This window comes from Sitodiplosis mosellana, unplaced genomic scaffold (assembly GCF_009176505.1).
Source record: "Sitodiplosis mosellana isolate CC-2019 unplaced genomic scaffold, AAFC_SMos_1.0 Smas_scaffold_2, whole genome shotgun sequence".
In the NCBI taxonomy this organism is placed as follows: domain Eukaryota; kingdom Metazoa; phylum Arthropoda; class Insecta; order Diptera; family Cecidomyiidae; genus Sitodiplosis; species Sitodiplosis mosellana.
Window position 1 is genome coordinate 6606218 of NW_022595245.1, and position 12992 is coordinate 6619209.

The 12992-nt window shown below is 36.3% G+C and overlaps 1 protein-coding gene across 1 annotated transcript; it reads left to right on the forward strand.

Annotated features, from left to right (window-relative positions):
• The first annotated feature begins 6155 nt into the window (after positions 1-6155).
• On the forward strand, positions 6156-8401 carry LOC129564846 (glutamine synthetase 1, mitochondrial). Its single transcript, XM_055439022.1, has 5 exons — positions 6156-7118; positions 7224-7250; positions 7360-7638; positions 7732-7934; positions 8050-8401. Exons 1-5 carry the CDS (start codon positions 6542-6544, stop codon positions 8170-8172), a joined length of 1209 nt encoding a protein of 402 aa, XP_055294997.1. The 5' UTR covers positions 6156-6541; the 3' UTR covers positions 8173-8401.
• The last annotated feature ends 4591 nt before the right edge of the window (positions 8402-12992 follow it).

The window sequence follows — 12992 nt, forward strand, 5'->3', positions numbered from 1 at the left end:
GAAAATACCATATAAGTTATGATACTATTTGAATTCTCTTCCATCCCCTCAATTTAGTTTAAACATTTTGTTAACATAATAATTTGTCGTAACCTCTTATTTGGTGTGAGAATAACTGTCGATTTCCCACTTGAATTCAGTGTGAGGCAATAGAGGATCTTCATTAAATGTAGCACATGCTTTTTTATCGATAGATAACAAAGAATTGAAGCAAAAAAAGATATAAAATTGCTTGAAATTTTCAGAATAGGCTCAAGAAGGATTTTATTTGGCTTACCCAATCTGAAGTAGATGTTGAACATAATTCGATCACGCTATCAATTCTCTACACCCAAACTGTATGTCTAGTCAGTAGTTTCGAGATGATTGGATTTGAGCCAATTTATATGCTAAACTAAATCCATAATAATGCGAATCGAGCAAGGGAATATAATCCGAAATGATAAGAACTTTGGCATTTGATTGATCTGTAATATTATAACAATCAAGATTTAAAATGTCTAATACTTTGTATAAACGCGCCCGTGTCAGATGCTACAAAGGTGGGTAGGTAGTGGGCTGAGAACAACAATGAAAGCATATCGTCGTATGAGTTGGTTCACGTGTAATTCGGTGTATTCCGTTTGGTTAACAGCGGGATATTCATTTTCAAAGTTTCTTTTTCACCATGAAAATTGTGTGAAAGTTTCTTACTCCACTGTGCGCCACTGTTTGAATGGAATTTTACTCAACATATTGCCCGGGCATCATACCGTTGCGCTGCTGTTACTTTTTGAGCAAGTGATTTTACCATTGACTTCGATCCAAACAGGGCGCAAAGTCTACAATGAAAAATTGACGCTGTGCAATTGCACTTGTCGGTATCGGAGTTGTTCGATACGATGGAAAATTTCACATTTCGATTGGAAATGTTTGAGCCATGTTGACGAATGAATATATTGAAAGTGCTTTTCCAGTGAACTGTGAACTAGAGAAATGATAATTAAAACGGTTTTATTCAAATACGAAGAAATATTTAATCAGTTTACCGCATATTCCCATCCACACATGTGTAAACTAGTATCAATGGCAAACACAGGGTATTCGCCACTCTTGTCATGGCATTATCGATGCATTATTTTCATATCATAATTTAATGTGTGCGGTATACACACACACACAGTTTGAACGCGACAACCCCATATGGAGATTCGGTGAAACTAATTAAAAGCATCCGTTGAATCGTTTGATACGTGCATTACTTTATTACGGCCATGAGCTGTTCTCAGAACGCTTTTGTGCCGCCAGGATTAAATTATACATGCAAAACAGACAAAACATACACTCTGTCGATGGTCGGAATTTTTCGAGGCAGAATGGGAGCAAAACATGAGTGTCTGGTTAATGTTTTGCATTCTTCTGCGATGAAAATGTTTAAAATCAAGAGGAAAACGCGAAAAACAATGTGTTCAATATGAATTTGCTCGAAACCTCATTATATCGGCGACGGTTCGCATTGTGAGAGACATTTTTGAAGAAAAAAAACCCTTCAAACCATTGGCGCTAAACCAAAGCACACTCAGGGCTGCGGTGTTTGAGCTTCATTGTATTCGTAGCCATTTTATTTATCGCTCCAATAATGTCAGTTTCATTAATCGAGCCGTTCGTGATTTCGGGCGTTGGTATGAATAAATTTAAATGACACTGACTTTCTGTTTTGGTAGCGATCGCTTTCAATGCTGTTACACCATTGTTGTTTATTTTGACGGCTTAGCACTCACAAACAAATTCAAAGCGCATTTGTTCTGTCACCGAGATTATGAAAACCGACGTGAATGAAGTGAGGAGTTCATGAACTCTTTGAATTTTCGTCAAGTGAGGCGCAGAATAATTAAAATGCTTGCACATTTCGATACAAGTATATCACCCGAAAATGTTTCTGTGAATGATGTGCTTCCTTTGGCTTGGTGGAGATTTTTTTTTGTGTCACCACATTGTGTTGTTATTTGGTTCAGTCAACGACAAACATAGTCAGATGTTAGATGCCAATTATTTTATTGTATGATCAATGACCTCTTCCGACTGGTTATTAGCCAACTGTATTTCGTTCTTGGTCACCGCATAAACTCCCAACCACCAGTCACACTACATCGCAACATAGAGGCAGTTTTCGATTTTAGTCGTTCAACGCTTTCATTCGTATGAAAAAAAATCAGCAACAGTAGCATCAGAAGCAGTAGCACATATCACTCGATGACATTTTAGTTGAAAACGAAATGTTTTGACAGGTATAGAATACGTTGTTCGGTTTTTTTTTTGCAGAGGCAATCGAACGTATTATCGCTTATGAAATCCATTTAACTGTTTAACGGGCCATATATACCATTCTGTTTGCACAGACTGTAATTGCATTTAATCGAAGTGTCAACCACAAACGATAAACAAATTGCAAAATGAGATTTGAAAAAAGCGCAGCGCCACCAAGCCAGAGAAGAAGATGATGAGGAGGAAAATAAAAACAATTCCATCGCATATTTTAATGGATCGCAATTTTTGCAGACATTTTCAAGTACAAACCCATCGAAACATGATTTGGCCTTGAATGTAATACAAACTGTTGTATTGGTATTTTTACGTTTTACAAACGATGGCGAAGAAAACAAGAGAAAAAAAAAGAAGCAAAATTGTATCAAGTGCGCTTAATATTTCTTCGTATCCTTGTCAATTGGTTGTCAATTGCTTGTTCGAGAACAATTTACGGATTCATTTCGGATGCTCATAATGCTGTCAACAGAACATGAATGTTTCTGACTTCATATGACATTTATTGCGTTTCCATTATATTCTTTCTCTCTGCGTTTTTTGTTTGGTCTGCATCTCGAAACTAATGAATTTATCATTCCTTATCTAACGTAAAGTATGACATTTTTTGCGTCTAACATTTTTTCTGCACATAAATTATCATTTTATTGGTTGTTGCGTGTGCGCGGGCACTTTCAGGTATATGTTATGGCGGCGATTCAATTAATAATTGCATAACATTGATAAAACTTCCTCATAAATTAGTTCCATAACATTGGTATTCTGTAAAGTGGAAGGAAAATGGTTGGCTCACGCACGAAGCAATGCGGGTTTTTCAGTTGATTTGCTCCAGCTATTGTACTGATGTAATTGGTTTTGGCATACATCAAATAAATAATTAGTTTTGTTTTCTAAATGAATCGAATCTAAAATAGAAATTCCAGGAATTTCAAACAGAAGAAAATATTTTTGAATGCATATAAAAAAGAGTCTGCATTTGCTCGATTTAAAATATAACAATACCATTATAATTATGTTATTGTTCATTTCAACAAAGTCCATCATCATCGGAAAAATTTCAAGTAAAAACTCGTTTGACTAAAAATAATTTGTATAAGTTGTGTCATCAACACAGTCGCATCATGGATATACACAATTATCGTATAACCTGGCAGAATAATTGTACTTGTTTCAACTGGGCTTTCTGTTAGTGGAGAAAGCAATTTCTCATCCATCTATTGTCATATTCTAACAAAGTGATTTTCCTTTTGTAAAGCTATTTATGGAAGAAAATTGCACTTTTTCTCTTCATTTGCCATTGGAAATTTCAACATAACGGTTTCTGGTAAACAAAAAAATCTTTTATCAAACGATTCATTCATAGAAATGTATTCTCACAGAACTTTACATTTGCATGAATGTCGGGGCCATTTAAGCGTCTGAAACAAAAAACAATGAATCAAACAAAAGTTATATTTCTGTCGATAGATAATCAAAATATATGTAATCTATAGATAATAATTTATATTTATCGACCTTATTATATCATAGCCAAGTGCTTATGATCAGGCTAATCGATGTCGATTCGACATTTTGACTTTATTTCTATATTTGGATACAAATATTCCTTTTGTTCGCAGCCAACCAATGTGAAAATGGGCTAGATTTTGTGTTAAAATCATATTGTGGCATCTGGCCCTAATCGCATGTGACTCGACGCACAAAGCGGTTTGATTAATGCAGAGACATGTGCCGATATTATCCTTTGAAGTATGGCACTACAGTTGCGTGGTCTATGTATTTGCTAGCACGTCATCACGCTGCAAGAAATCTGTGGTCGGTTGAGTAATTTGCGAGAGATCACCGCAAAATAATGCCTAAATCATCTTTGTCTTAGTTACCAGTCCAAAGTTGATAATTTTTCTTCTATTCCGACGCAAAATATTCATAATCTTGTAATCGATTCGATGTTTGTGATTATATCACAATGACGCAGTGGTATATCTTCCTCGGGCGACACATTATCTGTGTTTCAAAGAACCCTTACTCTTTACCCTCCTATTGCCTTTACTACCTGGAACTATCCATACTTGGGAGTGGGAGCGTTTCTCCCGAAAAATTCTGGCAACGACTTCCTAGTGGCAAGCATTGACGGAAAAATACGGATACAACTCCAGCGCACAAAGCACATAACGGGTAGATGTGCGATGTGCGTATCCACCGACTTACGTAAATGCTTCTTATGCAATGCAAATCAAGTGATGTTGACGATAGATGGTGCATTTGAACGCTTTTTTCTTCTCTCTCTCTCTCTGTCTCGCTCGTATTTTTTGCAATGTTTACAAATGCAAATGATCAAAGTCGACTTGACTGGCACAGCATGCAGCTCGTTATATGGAACAAGTGCAACAACAACAGCATAAACAACTGTAACATCTTCCAGTCCGATATGAAAGGATTTTCGCAAAATCAGCACGCCATATAAAATTGTTGTAATAAAATCACGAGTAAATATCTTCATAAGGTTATTCGACACACGCGCGTGTATCATAACAAAGGTACCCTGGCTTAAAATGTTTCTCATGATTTGAACACAATTCCATGATTTAAGTAGCATATCAAGAGCGTATGAACGGCCTAAATTATTACTTTTGGCTCCTTTGTAAGAACGGAATTTGATTTAATTCATTTGTTATCGATGCCAAAACGCTAAGAACAATGAATCTTAGAATAATCCATTTGGTTGGCGTTTGATTATGAAACTCTCAATCTGATTATAAAACCCCATTAATTTCTGTGAGTGAATGCCAATTCTTCTGGATTTACGTAATACATCAATGCCTATCGACAAATCAATTCTTTTAAACATTTTGGTTTACGGTCGCTACTTTGTCGCGGGCAAATGGAAATTGAACTAGGAATTGAAGAATGGTATCGAATTGAGGTTAAATAATTATTGCGCGTTCAATAGGTAAACATTCTTGGCTTGTGCGAGATGGCGACTTCATCATGGACCGCAAGTTCATCGACCGAACATTTTTCGGCTATAATACCATTTTATTTACAATTTCGTGTATGAACAACAACAAAAAGAAAGCGAGGGATAGAAGGTGAAAGAGAGGTGAGAAAAATAAGAACCTGTTCTTGGTATCAAAACAGAAAACCATTTCCAGGAGTTCAGAGTAAGAAAGAAAAAAATTAAATTTACCAAATATTTGCTTATGAAAAAAGAAGGAATACAAAGAGAACGAATAAAGCAACAGAATTTGTTTGTCGAAAAACCAGTTTGAAGTTGTTATTCAAAAAAAAAAAGAATCCAAAAAAACCAATTCCATGACGAAAAAAGAATGCACAAAAGAAAAGCGACAATGGTTTGGGCCCGACACTTTATTCGAGCTGTCTTCGTTGAAATTTAATCAAGTCCGAATACAATCCAGTCGATTGATCCAATTACTTGGATGGATTCATTTTAATAATGCATGGTCATAAAGCAAGAAAAAAAAAATCACGATTTTTGACAAACGCTGCATTTGCTCACCGTGTGAGTGAGAGCAACAAAAATCGTGTTGCTATTGACAAGAACCCAAAAGGGCTAATATTTCAGATGAGTACCGTGATTCCAACACAAAAACAAATCGATGAAGTTAAACGGTGCATGCGTACAGTGTCATACATGTATTATTTTTAGTGCTGCTACAGCTCTTCCTCTCTATCTGAATCAGCTGTTGTTTGTTGTAGATGTTGAACGCTACAAAATCAATTTTCCAACCGTTTGTGTGTGTGTGTGATTGTGTATGTGCAGTAACAAAACGCGCTGCTGCTCTTCTCCTCTCTCCTGGTTATTACACAGGAATCCGTGTAAGCGCGTGAACGAACACAACAAATAGACAGAGCACAAAATACACACCAATACAATGAAACGTGTGTTCGCGTGGCGCTGTGTGAGCATTTTTCGATGAGCGAGAGAGTGTGTGTGTCAAAGTGAATATAGTCTCATTGTGTCTCCGTTCAAAACGTGGTGCAAGAGAAACCAAAACAAATTTTTTTCATTTTAAATACAGAATCTTTTCTACTCATCAATGGGAAGCATTTTAAAATCAAGTAGATTTGATTCAGATTTTTAATTAGTCGTATTTTAATTGCAACGAGACAATAAGCAGTTGTTGAATTTTCGATAAAGTTTCTTTTTTTACATAAAAGCATAAAGTGTTCAAGTGATTTTGGTAGAAGAGTATTGTGTTCCGAAGCAAAAGAAGCAAAAATGTCGATGCAACGCTTTGTTGGTGTGTTCTTTAAGAGCATTTTATCAGTTCAACGTACGTCGGGAATTTCAAGTGTGCGTATGTTGTCGACATCAAAGTGTCATGCCAAATTTTTATCGTCCAGCCCAAACGCTTATTTGGATAAATCGGTGTTGAATCGATACCGTCAATTAAAGTATGATTCGAGCAAAATTCAAGCCACCTATCTGTGGATTGATGGCACGGGTGAGAATATCCGATTAAAAGATCGTATTTTAAATAAGGCACCAGATCGTGTTGAAGATTTGCCACAATGGCAATACGATGGCAGCTCAACATATCAAGCGCTCGGTGGTAATTCGGATACTACACTTGTACCGCGTGCTATCTACCGTGACCCTTTCAAGGTCGGCGAACGTGATGTTATCGTTGTGTGTGATACGTACAAGCCAGATGGTGAACCAACCGAGAGCAATCATCGTTATCTCTTGCAAGATGCCGTCGATAAAACCAAAGAGCACGAACCATGGTTCGGAATTGAACAGGAATATACGTTGCTTGACATCGATGAACGGCCATTTGGATGGCCTGAAAACGGTAAGACGCTCGCAAATATTTCGCTGTAAAGTGTCAAGTACACTATTTCAACAACATAATTATAACTATAACTATACACTTGCTGTCAATATGTTATTTTTGCAGGCTTTCCCGCGCCACAAGGTCCCTATTGTAAGTACACATAGTTTCTAAAATTATTTATGCATTCGACTAGTTTCTGTTCGGAGATTAAAAACAGTTGTGTTGTTCCTTTTCGATTTTTGTCGGTGTCTAAATTTAGATTGTGGAGTCGGAGCAAACCGCGTCTATGCTCGTGATTTGGCCGAAGCGCATGCATTGGCTTGCCTGTATGCTGGTATTGATTTTGCTGGCACTAATTCTGAAGTGATGCCTGCGCAATGGGAGTATCAGGTTGGACCATCGCTTGGAATTAAAGCAGCCGATGATTTATGGGTATCGCGTTACATTTTGTGGCGTATTGCCGAAGAATTGGGCATCGTGGTTACATTTCATCCGAAACCGATAAAAGGTGCTTGGAATGGGGCTGGAGCACATACAAGTGAGTTAAATAAAATTTGATTTACATTCACTGTTTCTTTCCTGGTCACTAGGATTTTATCATCCGTTGTGTCTTTTATTTCTTCATTAACAGATTTCTCAACTCGTGCGATGCGTGAAGATGGTGGTATTAAAGCCATTAAAGCTGCCATTGAAAAATTGTCCAAGAAACATGACAAACACATTAAAGCGTATGATCCGCGCGGGGGTGCTTACAATGCCGAACGATTGATTGGAGCACTCGAAACTTCTTCGATTGACAAATTCTCATGGGGTGTTGCAGATCGTGGCTCAAGCGTAAGTATTATCAAATCGAACAATAGTATTTTCTTTATTGGAAAGCACCGTGATTTCTTCTTTTGCATTCAACAAATAATTGGTAACAATCGAACCAATTTCAATTCATTTCCAGGTTCGCATTTCACGCAGTGTTGCTAACGATGGTAAGGGTTACCTAGAAGACAGACGACCTTCGTCAAATTGTGACCCATACGCAGTGTGCAATGCCATTCTAACCACCACTCTAATCGAATAAATTTGCCAATTTGGCATTGGATTACATGGAAATGTTCAACAAACAATTGTTACGTACTGATTTCCGCACAAATTCTTTTAAATTCCTACAAACTCTATACTTAATCATAATAATAATCAATGGAATGGATGTATGAATATTAATCTTTTTTTCTTCTCAATCACATATTGTAATACCATGTAAATTAATTACACAATTTCAATGAATAAACAATGTTTAATAGAACACATTTGATTGTACGTTTGTGTGATACGTCATTTTATGGCTTCAGTGTGTTATGTAATGGTAGGTGATGAACGGTGGCGTGTATGACATTTGGAAAGTTTTATTGTTTTTCCCATATATACGATCACTTGACGACCGAACTTGGGCTACATCCTGATTTGATTTGCAACAATCAACACCCTCAATCGAATCAATAAATACGTTTGTTTAGCAGTGGCAAAGTGTTGATATTACGTTATCATGATAACGTATGGCCATTTGAAGGTAACGAGCAAACGAGAAAGCTTGTTGACGTCTAGACTTGCTTGCAGCAACACTAATTGTAATTTAACACTCGTTAAACACAACAATCAAATGACAAATGAATGAATACCAATTATTATCTATCGACGTGTTTGGCTTCGGTACGATGAGCAATCGGTAAACAAATCGAATCTCTCGGTAGAAAGATAGAGGAGGGAGGTCAAAGAGAAAAAATGGATACAAAATTCATTGATCTTCATAAATCATGAAGCGATGTTTAATGACCATGGCATCGAATATGATTTTTAAGTCTGAGCTGGAGCGAACGTGGTATTTCAATATTATTAAGGCTGTCGGATTGAATTTCACAGACGGCACTGAGCGAAAAAGGATTTATCGCTCATCATTCGCCTAATTACGACTGCTAATGTTTCAGCATTAATTGAATTTCGTGTACGTTGAAACAAATGAATGAACAACAACAACAACGACGACGACGTCCGAAGGATAGATGTGGAAAAGTGGTTGAAGAAACTAAATAAAAAACACGAATATATTTCGAAAAATAACCCAGTTTTACGATAGACACTAAGTTTACTTTACATTCCATTGAGTCAATAGTCTGCTCTGACCTACTAATCTCCAGCTCGAATGATTCGCATCGTACAACTTCCATGAAATCGAGCGAACCTACGATATCGATAATGATAAAATACAATATGAAGTACGATAGCCATAAATTAATTCACACCATAGCAGCCTTTTAATCAGGTTATCAATAATGGATACAATGTTACTAATTAATTGTTTTAACATATTCAATGGGAGAATTTTACCTCTTGAAACAGATGCTTTGCGAGTAATTTAAAATAAAATACAAGGTTGAATGAATCCTTCATGGCATTCACACTACATTTATTTGTGTTTAGATTTCAAGTGAAATTGATGCTATGGAAGCTTTGCAAATTTTCGATCTGCCTACACCACTTTAAAGATTACTATTCGTGCATACAGTGTAGGTGTATGAGATTGTGTCTTAGCATATTTCAAAATACGTAATTCCATTCTATGATTGTTATTCGCGTTGTTTGCATTTCACACCAAACTTGACTTCCACATATATCAATAATGCTATCGCAAATGAACCTTGAACTTGATTTTGAACTGGCAATGTTGAGGTTTCGTTTTCCTTCCTTTCCGCTATTAACTAAACGAATAATACAATATTTCTCTTCTTTTATCCGCTTTTTTAGACGTTTTGCCCTCTGATATTAAATTTGTTTGCATTTGGGTTATGGATTAGATGCCGATTACTTTATTCAAGCCCAATTTGATTCGTTGGTGCTAAGTTAACACCAGTTGAATTGTTTACCGTAATCATCGGAAAAGCATTCTTGTCCAAATTGACCATTACAATCGACTGAACTACCCTCCGAACCAAGTTGAGTTCACTCAACTTTCAATAATAAATAAACAAGATGAAGGGAGCGCAGGAGAAAGACCAAAACCTAAAACCAATGGATCCAATATTGGTGTGTTATGACAAAGACATTAACCGATGTTGACAGCTCTTCGGCCAACGGAATCGCATAAAATACATCGTAAGAAAGAAAACCTCTAATGCGGTGACATTATGCGACCGACAAGGACGCCTAAGTTTTTCGATAAACATATTATTGTTTTCACATAACACAATAAGTATTTGCTGGCTTATTTTCGATCATTTCGAGAAAAGAATTACCGGAAAAAATACGCACACATCTCATACATATATGCATATTATGTATGAAATTCCCTGGTGGTGATGCAAACCATGATGTAATTTTATTCAACCGAACTAATGTTATCCAATCCGCTGAGAAAACGCTTAGCAACTCATAGACAAAGTTTTTCAACGCCTGAATAATAACAATAATAATAATCGAGTAAGTCGTACTCGAATTATGCGCTTTAGCACGAAAATTCTTTTTTTTTATTCCATTGTGTCAAAATAATGTATGTTTTAACGCTGGAATTTTTGGTCATTTCGTCTGTTCTTCTATTGTATTATTATATAAGTAAAACGGCATGGAACCAAAAATTATTGCATGGAAAAAAAGAGATGAAATTCATGACGTTTTCCCCCTGCTATTCAATAGATGCTAAAAATAATCGTTAAATTGAAACCCTTAAGTCACAGTGAAACATTTTCTATAGCTTCACTCGCTCTATGGCAATGCGCAATCAAATATTACAATACACACACACACACATTTTTTTCGACACTTTATTTCCATCTATAAATGTTCGCTGCATTATTGCGTAGTTGACGCAATTAAAACGAACGAGCAACCGGAAGAGCTAGCGAGGGAAGCGTGAGAATTGAGAGTGAAAAAAAAGACGATGAAGTTAACCTTGAACTTCAATTTTATGCATGACATTTTTCTCCCACTGACAGTTTTCTCGTTGGCTATTTCCCTTGTTAAGCGCTTTATTATTGTTTGTATGTTTACGTACTTTTCTTCTTCTATGCACGTAATTTTTTCGATTTCACTCTTTCAAGCATTTTTATCGAACCACAGCAATTAAGGAGCATCGTTCGTTCGTTCGTTTGTTCGCTAACGAAAAAAAATCTAAACAAACATTGATAAAATTGTTGTGATAGAAATAATGACCGGGAAATTCCCAAATTGGATGCTCAAAGTCGGAGGTCACTAAACTTTCTAATCGGCGAAAATAGTTTGAACTCCGGCTGAACCGCATCAACCACCGACAGCTCGTAAATATTGATGGATATAACGGATCGATGTGGGATTGACGACAATATCGCTAGAGGATCAACAATTCTATAGATAGGTTCGACAGGCTTTACCGCATCATTGCGTTGATTATTATTGATATGCATTGAAAAATCCACCCGGTTGAAAGAATTTTGGCTTCGAATCAACAGCCATTTGCGGAATGAAAAAGTACCGCCTCTGATCACATCATCGTCCTTTAATTTCTGTTTGCATACATTTAGTTTGATGACATTATTGGCTAAAATGTATTACTATACTCACCCGATGTATTTATATGCAATGCATATAACGAGGAACAAACACATTTGGTTTTTTCCACGCTGTGTTTACTTTGCATTTCATAAAATCGGTTTGGGTTCAATTTAGCGACAGCTTTAGGATCGATCGATAAATTAAAGCGTAATGCATAATAATCGCTTCTACCGTTCTTATTTGTGTGTGTTTGCGTGTTTTGCCTTGAGTGTCTTTGTCTATGTCCTCTCGGCACAGAGCATATCGATGTCACATCTCAACGCCTGAAAAGAAATAAAACACCAAACAAACAACGACAACATGACCCGCACCACAAATCAACCTCTTGTTTTGACTTTAAAACCCCAAACTTCAGCCACTACAACACATACGAAAAAAGGTTCTTCTGGTTCTTGGTATGATGTAATCGGTTTGGCTTGATTCGACTTCATTCAATACTTTACGCTCTAATGAAGACCAAAGGCTACTTGGTTGTATACAAAATATCACACAAAATCGCTTTACTTCTTGCTCTTTGCTAGACAAACCCCATTCGGTCGTCTACATTGTTTAGACACTTTTATATATCACTCTGTGTTTGTTTTCTACGTTGTTTACATTATTGTTATGAACATTGAATATACACAATTTATTAAACGATCACACCGTTTTATAAGGTACTCACAATTAGTATAAGAGCCCCCGTCTGTGTTTATATAGACTATATTGTATTATAGAGACATATTCACAACAACAACAACAACGATTTTAATTAATGCAAATATGTTCAATGAACATTGTGCAATGTGCATGGTAAATTTTCCATTATTAGAACGAGCAAAAAATGATAGAATAGCACAGACTGGAGACTGAAAAAACATACATTATATGACCGCTAAAAATGGAATGTAAATTGGAAAAATATCTCTGCCTATAAACAAGCATCAAAAGACACACAAATAGTTTTCGGCTTCAGATGTATTGAATAACATTGATACATTGTTGTCGTTGTTTTTTTTTCGACGAGTTCCATCATAAAAATAGGACGAATTGTTACAAATTGTAACCTTGAAATGTCTGACTTCAACCGTCTGTTTAAAATATGAAAGGACACCGTGAAAGTTTATGAAAAGCGTCGAAAGCCTTACCGTTCAAGTTAATCTGGGTGAAAATCTTCGGTTAAAAAGTAATTTTGGAAAATAGAGTTCGCGCGATGAAATTTGATGAATTTTCCACACTCAACATGCTATTGAATCATCCATGGAAAATCATTTGGTGTATTTGATCAAAAGCGAGTTCACATACCCATATGGTGTGTGTCTTAGATAGTAGACCATAGAT

Coding starts and splice junctions, on each gene's coding strand:
- LOC129564846 (XM_055439022.1), top strand. CDS start 6,542: ATGTCGATGCAACGCTTTGTTGGTGTGTTCTTTAAGAGCATTTTATCA. Junction 7,251..7,359: donor CGCGCCACAAGGTCCCTATT/GTAAGTACACAT, acceptor GTCTAAATTTAG/ATTGTGGAGTCGGAGCAAAC. Junction 7,639..7,731: donor TGGGGCTGGAGCACATACAA/GTGAGTTAAATA, acceptor CTTCATTAACAG/ATTTCTCAACTCGTGCGATG.